This window comes from Callorhinus ursinus, unplaced genomic scaffold (assembly GCF_003265705.2).
Source record: "Callorhinus ursinus isolate GAN/ISIS: 27379988/994484 unplaced genomic scaffold, GSC_fseal_2.0 scaffold36, whole genome shotgun sequence".
NCBI lineage: Eukaryota > Metazoa > Chordata > Mammalia > Carnivora > Otariidae > Callorhinus > Callorhinus ursinus.
The window spans coordinates 9,431,601-9,440,790 of NW_027397098.1; the positions used below are offsets into that span (position 1 = coordinate 9,431,601).

General features: G+C 52.4%; 1 protein-coding gene across 2 annotated transcripts in view; it reads left to right on the top strand.

The window, feature by feature from the left end:
• The window catches only part of ITIH5 (inter-alpha-trypsin inhibitor heavy chain 5), a 78,657-nt gene extending 71,343 nt beyond the window's left edge, over nt 1–7,314 (top strand). Inside the window, exons 12-15 of one of the 2 annotated variants that reach the window (XM_073879938.1) lie at nt 1,092–1,145; nt 2,949–3,065; nt 4,185–4,562; nt 5,573–7,314. In XM_073879938.1, coding sequence (XP_073736039.1) covers nt 1,092–1,145; nt 2,949–3,065; nt 4,185–4,562; nt 5,573–5,853 — 830 coding nt within the window. In that variant the 3' untranslated portion in view covers nt 5,854–7,314. The remainder of the gene's footprint in view (nt 1–1,091; nt 1,146–2,948; nt 3,066–4,184; nt 4,563–5,572) is intronic. The other variant, XM_025853562.2, reaches the window with a different exon arrangement.
• Nucleotides 7,315–9,190: the final 1,876 nt, after the last annotated feature.

Here is a 9,190-nt window from a genome sequence, read left to right on the forward strand (position 1 = left end):
TTTGTATTGTCCTGACAAGGTACGAGCAGGACTAAGTTGTGGATTCTCAAGGGAAGGCATCCTTTACATGCTTCTCACTCAGAATCTCAACAGAAACGGTCATGTCCAGTCTCCTGTCATTTTGTTGGTGGGAAATCGGTAGTGACAAGCAGGGGAAAAGTAGTTCTGCTGAAGCAGAGCATGATAATCTCAGTAATAACGGTTTGTGGGAAACAGCATGTTTTTTACGTTTTAACATTGTTATTGAATTCCTGCCAAGTTCACATTTCCTAAAGAGAGGGAACAGACAGGAACCCAGGGTGTGCAAATGCTGTCTCGTGCATTCCTCACACTCTAAACTCTGAGAAGCACCTGGGTGTGGTAGAGAGAGCGTAAGGGTAGGACCCAGGCACAGCTCTTTTCGCTATGTGGCTCGCGGCAGGTGTCTGAACCTCTCTGGGCTTCTGTTCCCTGGTCTGTAAAACGTAGATACTAATGATTTCTCTGAAGGGCCATTACAAGGATTAGATGGGTTAAAATCTTTGGTACAAAGCCAGTGTTCTGCAAATGTTAGATCCCTCTGCCTTGAGGGGTGTAGAACCAGACATTTATTAAAAGGTTCAGACTATAACTATATATGGATTATAACTGTTTTTTTTTTTTACATTTTTGTAGTTTTTAAATTGTAAAAAATAACATAAAAAATTTACCATCTTAATCATTTTTAAGTGTCCAGCTCGGTCGTATGAAGTACATTCACAGGTCTCCAGAACTTTTTTCATCTTGCAAACCTGAAACTCCGTACCCATGAAACAACTCCACCCCCCCAACTCCATAACTATACATTACATACAATAGAATGTTTTCCCTTCTTGTACGCACAGAAATCTTAGGAAGAATCTGCTCTAGTTTATAAAAGAATAAAATAAGTTTTCACGTGGTACGCCTTCACTTGTGTGCTGTGAGGCCAAGCTCCTTCTTTACAACAGCTGATGTTTTTAAATGACCACAACTGCGTTTGAAAGCTTTATGTTTACTCACCCCAAACCTCTTGTCCTGCCTCTCATCTCATCCTCCTTAATGAATAACAATGGGGGTTCTCTTCTTTCTAGGACCTCCTCTCAAGAAACCATACAGCCCAAGAATTAAAGTCTCCAGAACTTCAGGTAAAAGAAAAGAACGCAGTTCTGTGTCACTTGAGGGCCGAGATGTTTCCAGGTGGAGGGCCTGGGGTTCCCTGACGCCCGCGAAAATACCAGCTCCTAGAACTCAGCACGAGGACCCACGGTCGTTCAGGAGGGTGGGAGGCAGTTTGGAGAACCAGGGCGGTCGGTAAACCCTAAACACCGCGGCTGCCGCCCCGAGGAGGCTGGCAAGCCTGACAGCCGGACAGACGGAGGCTCATTTGCATCATGACTGAGTTTAAACGTTACTTGTTTCAGAGACGTGACATATACGTGCTTCCAGCTCCCAGTGGTACAAATATCTGTGATGGGCAGAGTTTATTATTATTATTATTATTATTATTATTATTATTATTATTTTAGTCTTTGGCTTTAGAAGGGAAAGACAAAAATACCATAGAGTTTCCTTTGGCCAGCTTCCTGGGATTATAATAAGCCTCCAGATGGAACAGCAACACGAAGGCAGGGTTTTAGTCTTGAAATGTACACGTCTTCCTTTGTTAAGTCTGTGAATTGACATGCTGCTGACGCACTCGACGTGCCAGGAACGTTCTGGAGATTAGCCCCGCGGAGAGGATGCATGCGGTCTCTGATGGGGAAGGTACAACTCTTTTGAGCACACACGTGCTTTGTGGAATGCGAGGAAACTTTCCTCTTGGGTGCTGCGCGGAGTAATGGCTTTCAGACATCTCCCCCCCTTTTTCAAACCGCAGCTGCTTTCCTGGTAACAGGATTTGGATGATTCGAGTAGAAATGAAGTGTGAGCACAAGAAGCTCTCAAAGAACCGTCGCATAGTTACATTCATACCTAAAGAGTGCCAGATATATGGACCAGGACTTTTGTGTCCTATGGGTGCCTTTTTCTTCTTTTTTTTTCCCTCATCTCCAAAAGGCCGGTACCTTGTATTTCTTTATATATCATAGGGTGCTGGACACACGTCACAGTGAGACCAGCCAGGTTCTTTCCTGGGCCTTCCTGAGTCATGCCAGGGACAGAAAGCGTTTTTTGTTTTTGTTTTTGTTTTGTTTTTTTAAATAGTTACACCGAGGACGTTAATTTGCTGTGACTTGAAAAGACTGACCGTATCCAAGTGTGTGTACATGACATAGAGAGGCATTCAGAAACACGTTGTGTTTGGCATAAAAATTAGAAAGAAACTAACTCTCCCGTCTTGTGAGGGGAGAGAATTGGTGTAGATGGTTGGGAATTATTTTGTCTGTACAGTAAGAGGCAAGGCTGTTCATGTGGACCAGAGGCGAAAATGAGAATGCACAAGCAACAGGGGCCGGCCACACGCTGGGGTCTTCTCTGTGGACAAAACTTTGAGAGCGTTTAAGTCTGCGTGCCCCTGGGGAGGGCCTTCCACGGCCACCGCTGACCGTCCTTCCTAACCCCCAGTGCCTCTGAACCCCTCGTGGTCACCGCACTCACTTGGGCTTTGCTCATGGCCGCTGTCACGCAGCGACTGTGGACGTCCGGTACCGTGTCTCCAGTGCCGTGGCGTTCCAGTCCTGGGAGAGGGAGTGTTCGCATCCACGTCTCTTCCCTTGGGTGGTCGGAGGAGACAGGAAATGATTTTCTGTGGCTGAATTGTGGTGGAAAGAGCATCATGTCTGGAGGGAGGGGACCCGAGTTCACAGACGCACCTCACACACTGACGCGTAACGCTAGCGTGTCCCGTCACCCCCAGGCACCTCCCGAGCCAGGAGGGTATTTACGCATGGGAGGCACCCAGTAAATGTCTTGTCTCTCTTGCTCTCTCCTGGTTTTTCCTGGTCTGGCAGTGGATGGAGATCCCCATTTTGTCGTGGATTTCCCTCTGAGCAAGCTCACCGTCTGCTTCAACATCGATGGGCAGCCGGGGGACATCCTAAGGCTTGTCTCTGATCACGCGGACTCTGGTACGTTCTGTGACCTCTGGGCAAGGGTAAGTTAGGTAGGACCACCCCCTCTGTTCTTGAGACGGATGTCCACGTAGGTAAGGAGGCACGTCACAGACACTCACTGAGGATTGTTGGTGCTTTGTTAAAAGGAGGTCGACTGTGTGTGGGGCTCGCAGTCAAGAAGACAAATGTTGGAAGCCTGCTCTGACTTTAGCCTTGGGCACACGTCTCCCTTGTAACCTGGAGACAGTGGTCCTTGCTCTGCCAGTCTCATCAGACCACTGCAAAGACCAAATTCAGTAATGGATATGAAGTGGTTTTGTAAATGCACAGGTGCTATAGAGATTGAGGACCTAGTATTGTTTTCATGTCTCTCCATTCCCAAACTGTAATGGTGGGAAGGCCGGAGCCCTAAAGCCATCTCTCCCGGTTCCTCCGCAATGCCGCTGTTAAGCCCCCAGCTCGGTGTGCCTTGCACACGAAGGTAAACAGGGCTCTGACCCCCTTGGGTCTGTAGAGGGGCTGGGGGAAAGAGGTCAGTACACGTATAGCTCCAGAACCACACGCGGGGATGGCCACGGGGCAGTTCTCGGTTCGGGGAGGATGCGTTTCTTGAAGGCCAGGTGACACGTGTGATGTAATTGTGTAATGTATGATCCCAGGGCTCCTTTCCCACCTTGTTCTCTTGCAAGGCTTCCTCGCCTTTGAGCTAAATCTCAGCTTGTCCTAACTCAGGCTCGGCAGGGAGTGGGGGCCTGACTGTACCCCTCCCTGGAGGCGCCCACCTTCCTAGGGGCTGTTCCCGGCGTTTCTGTGATCGGTCGGAGATGCCTGGAGCCTTGAGGCGGCCTACCTGGCCTCTGCTCAGGCTGGGATTCCTCCCTACCCCCTGCCCCTTGCCCCAGGGAGGGCAAGCCTACATCCTGCTTCCCCTGCTCCACCGTGCTGATAACGTGGGGACGGCTTCTCTCACGCCCTCCCGCCCACGTGCCTTCACTCATTCCGTGGGACTGAGGGGCCCCTTCCCGCGGCCCAGGTACAGCGCTGGGGCCCGAGGAGGAAGGAACCTGTGTTGGAAGCCTTGAGCGTGGAGGTGGGATGGTGCGCTAACCACTGTCCTTACCCTCGGCCTTCCAGGCGTGACGGTGAATGGGGAGCTGGTTGGGGCCCCGGCGCCCCCAAGCGGCCACAAGAAGCAGCGCACCTACTTCCGCACCATCACCATCCTCGTCAGTAAGCCCGAGAGGTCCTATCTGGAGGTCACGCCCAGCAGAGTCATCTGGGATGGTCGGGACCGGCTGGTCCTGCCCTGCAGCCAGAGTGCGGCCGTGGGCGGTCGGGAGCTGGGGGTGTCCGTGTCCGCCAACGCCAGTGTCACCGTCACCATCCGGAACACCCTTGCCTTCGTCATCCTCATTCACCTGTACAAAAAGCCGGCCCCCTACCAGCGCAACCACCTGGGTTTCTACATCTCCAACAGCGAGGGTCTCTCCGGCAACTGCCACGGGCTGTTAGGTAGGCCGCTGCCCTTCACGCTGGCTCTGAGCCCAGGATCCAGTTTCCCGAAGTGAGGCTGATGTTGCCAATACGGTCGGCTCGACCTTGAAACGCAGTCACGAAATCGCATGCCTTGCCCCCTGGCGACTCTCGGGAGGGGGAACGGGTGATTGTCGCTGGTCTTCTGGGAAAGTGAGCAAAGACTTCGGGAGGCATCTTCTCAACGTCTGGCTCCCGACTCCGGGCAAGAAGATGCCAGTAAAGGGCAGTGCACAGCCCAGGCCCCAGGCGTGGGTCCCCCACCCTGCCCTGGGCCTCAGGCAGTCCTCTCTGGCTGTTGTCGACAAGTAAAGGGTGAGCTGCCGCCAGGGCCCAGTTTAGAAAGCAGGATTTCCTGGCACTTGAGCTGGACGTGTTTCTGTCCTGCTTGACTGCCAAGCATGAGCCGCCTTGCCCAGACGCAGCCCAGGATTCCTGCAGCCTTAGCAGTGCCCTCACTTGACCTGCAGAATTCTGGTGATGAGGATCAGGAACGGGCCGAACCGACTGCTTTCCACCCCCTCAGCCGTACCTACCGGATGCACAGTCTGGGAGGGGAGCTGGGGCCTGGAGGAGAGGGAAGACCCCTGCCTCCTTCACTATTGGTCGGGTCCGTCCTGCTCTCCCAGCTCACGAGGAGACGGTGGTTAACTGTCTGTACGAGTCTAGGCGGCTTCCCGTGTCAGCAGCCGGGCGGCTTCCAGAAGAGGAGGCCACTGTGAACGCCACCTAGGACTCCCCGTCCGCACCCAGCAAACACATGTTTGTCCCTGACACGGGACAGGTGTGAGTCTTCCGGGAAAGTCCAGCCTAGGACTGCAGTCAGTTAACTCCCCCCTCCCCCCGCCCGCTCTCAGAGCACCCGTCCCCCCGCCTCTGGGTAACACCGTGCACTGACTGGTCACCAGTGGCCGAAACTGACATCAGATCTTTCAACTCACGGGTGCCTACGCTTGACTTAGACCCGATGCTTTTTTGTGTCCTCCCAGGTCAGTTCCTGAACCAGGACGCCAGCCTCACAGAGGAGCCTACTCACCCTGCGTTCCCGAAGGCAGGTGAGCGCTCCGAGACCTTCCTAAAGGTGAAAGGACACCAGGTCCCGGTGGTCTGGAAACAGCGGAAAATCTACAATGGGGAAGAGCAGGTGGACTGCTGGTTTGCCAGGAACAACGCAGCCAAACTGATCGACGGGGAGTACAAGGATTACCTGGCAACCCATCCTTTTGACTCAGAGACGTCGTTTGGCCTGGGACTCACGAGGGGACTCTGACACCAGCAGCCTGAATGCACGAGAGCGTGACAGGGAAGTGGTCTCTGGGGACCCCGCGTTGTGCTTCCTGTCGCTCGTGCGTGCCTGGTGTCTTGGCAGTTAGCTGCCTCCAGGGACCTTCCCTTGGCGGCGTGTAGGCCCGGGGTCCGCTTGAGTGAAGGGTAGAGTCAGGACTTGGAAGCAGAAATGTTATTTCCTTCTACTTCCTCCTCCTGCCTCCCCCCTCCCTCTGTCCGATAGAGAAAGACGGTGGCCCCAAGGGGGAAAGGTCATACTGAAAAGCAAGACGTCTGCGTTTCACACCAATTGGCTTGTCTGTCTCCTAGCCTGTCATAAGGTAACTGATAAGGAACACTGCCACAAAGCTCCCTTTCTCTGGAAATGGCCAAGTTTGGGCACTCTGCTTTCCACCTTATTCTAATGCTTAGCAGTCTCTCCTCTTAGAACTACTGCCTTCTCCAGATGTGTGGCCAACCTCTGCCTCAGGGGGACCTCTCCTTGGGCCCCGGCCATGGGTCAGGCAAATAGCTCATAGATTTGATCATTGTAAACAATTAAGTCTTTTCTTGGGAGAGAATTTTCTTCCGCTGTGATACCTTGCCCTTGAAAGTGAGTTTGCATTAAAAAAAAAAGAATTGGTTGAAAATAGAAAATCCTCATCCCAGCTACCGATGTCTAATGGGCTTTGTAAACCACTCGACTGTGCTGATGGGTGTTCTATTTATTCCAGTAAAACTAATAAACAGGACTACCCCACGTGGCTGCTTTTTACTCGCCTCTCTCGGTTGGAGAGCTGGCCCACCTTTGACTTGGCGCTCTCCTCCCCTTGTCATAGTTGCGGCCTTACTTGCTGGCGGTCCTCGGGGAGGTGACGGATTAGGCCTTTGCAGCCCTGGAAGGGGATGTAGAGCCGGCACGGAGCGCATCATCAGCCTCCTCCAGGAATCGGGCTTGCACGTTCTCAGCAGGAGGTGCGGGCGTGCTTACATAGCTGAGAAGCCTTCCCGCATCTCAGGCAAAGCCAGCGAATTGGGTGCGGGGGGCGGGGGGCACTTCGGTTCCAGAACTTGGACAAGCAATCTGCTCCCACGAGGCAAAGGTTAAAATCAGTGGCCGGGGCTGCAGAGGTCAGGGAGCACCACTCCTAGCGGACCCCCTGTGTGAAGCCCGTCACCCTACCCAGGGGAGGCCAGGCCGAGGGAGGCATCCTCCTTCCCCGCCCTCCTTGCTAGTTCTTGCTTTTGCCCTGTTTGGTCTTCTCGAAGCCACAGAGGTTCAGCAGAGCCTGGTCCTCACTGGGTGAGGAGCGCAGTCGGGACGCACATGGACGCAGGGCCCCCTCGAGCCCCACGGCAGAGAAAGATCGCGGACAGAGAAATGGAATATTTTAACGTGAGGCTGAATTAAATAAAAGCTTTTGTGCTGGCTTCACAGGAGGTTTCTTCTAGTCAGGAGTGACTCCAGAGCATGCTTTCATGAGATGGGGAAGCATACTTAGCACTTGGAGAGAAATCAGAGCTAAGAATATTGTTTATCATATTTGCCCTCCCATGGGGAACATTTGAACAGCGAAATGACATCCACATGTTCCTGTTGGACCAGGCGGCTTCGGGAGGTTGTCGGGGGCGGGGGGCGTTTTCGGTTCTGTCTCAGAGACTCGGTCTCTCCCCACTTTGTGCCCCTACCGGGCCACGCCCGGCCGGCTCTGGGTTTTCAGACTCCCATCTTCCCAGACTTGACTGCCTGTTTTCATGCTGGCGGTGCCAAGACACCAGCCCAGACGGCCGGCAGAAAGGGCCATATGTCAGAGCTCAGAGGAAGCGGAGGAGTGTGCACCGGGTGGGCCAGTGCCTGTCAGGCTCCCCGGGGAACCCCCGTTACATAACTTCAACCCCAGATGTCCCTCGAGCCTAGGGGCCCAGCCCACCCGTCAGCATCGGACGTGGTGCACAGTCCAGCGTAGGCCTCAGGGCTCCTGGGAGAGCGGCGCCCGGCTGGCTCAGTCGGTAGAACAGCGATGCTTGGTCTCGGGGCTGTGAGTTCGAGCCCACGTTGGGCACGGAGTTTACTCAAAAAGAAAGACTTCAGGGAGGGCTGTTACCGCACATTACCAGTTACTGCTGCTTTCTAAGAGCAGAGAGGAGTGTTCCAGCAAGGTACCCCCACACCCTCCTCTTCTGGGAAAAAAAATGCTTTTTGAGTATCAAGGTTGAGCTTTTATTTTAATGTTTTTACTTTAGACAAATCCCACTTTTCTTTTTCCTCCTCTTTGTTGTCTCTTTTTATTGAAAAACTTATTTACCTTTAAATGATCTATTTAATGAGGCTGTGATATCTCCAAAAACCTCCACAGCCATGTTATACTTAGGACCTTGTAATGCAATTGGAAAGCATAGTATTTTCTGTTGGTCATGTGTGTTGTGGGTAGCAAGCTTTGTAAAAAGTAAATACAGCGGTGCCTGGGTGGCTCAGTCAGGTGAGCGGCCGACCCTTGATTTCGGCTCAGGTTGTGATCTCAGGGTCGTAGGATTGAGCCCCATGTCGGGCTCCATGCTGGGCATGGCACCTGCTTGGGTTTTCTCGCTCTCCCTCTGCCCCTCCCCCAACTTGTGCACACATTCCCTCCCTCTCTCTCTTTCTCTCTCTGTAAAAAAATAAAATTAAAAAATAAATTAAAAACTGCTTAAAAGTAACAGAGGAAAGGAGGAATTCCTTTCCCTGGTGGGGAAACTGAGGCAGAGTCCAGTTGAGTGGTTTTTCCCACGTTATGTGAAAGATGGTAGAACAGGGCCAGGCTGAACCCCCAGAATTCATTCTGTTAGGTTGGCTATGATTTCACCATGTGGGCCATCATTTCTCTCCCTTGAGCACTTATAAATGGGGGCAGGGGCAGCAACGTCTGCAATAGCCAAACTGTGGAAAGAGCCGAGATGCCCTTCAGCAGATGAATGGATAAAGAAGTTGTGGTCCATATATACGATGGACTATTACTCAGCCATCAGAAAGGATGAATACCCAACTTTTACATCAACATGGATGGGACTGGAGATTATGCTAAGTGAAATAAGTCAAGCAGAGAAAGTCAATTATCATATGGTTTCACTTATTTGTGGAACATCAGGAATAGCATGGAGGACATTAGGAGAAGGAAGGGAAAACTGAAGGGGGGAATCGGAGGGAGAGATGGACCATGAGAGACGATGGACTCTGAGAAACAAACTGAGGGTTCTAGAGGGGAGGGGGTGGGGGGAAGGGTTAGCCTGGTGATGGGTATTAAGGAGGGCACATACTGCATGGAGCACTGGGTGTTCTACGAAAACAATGAATCGTGGATCAG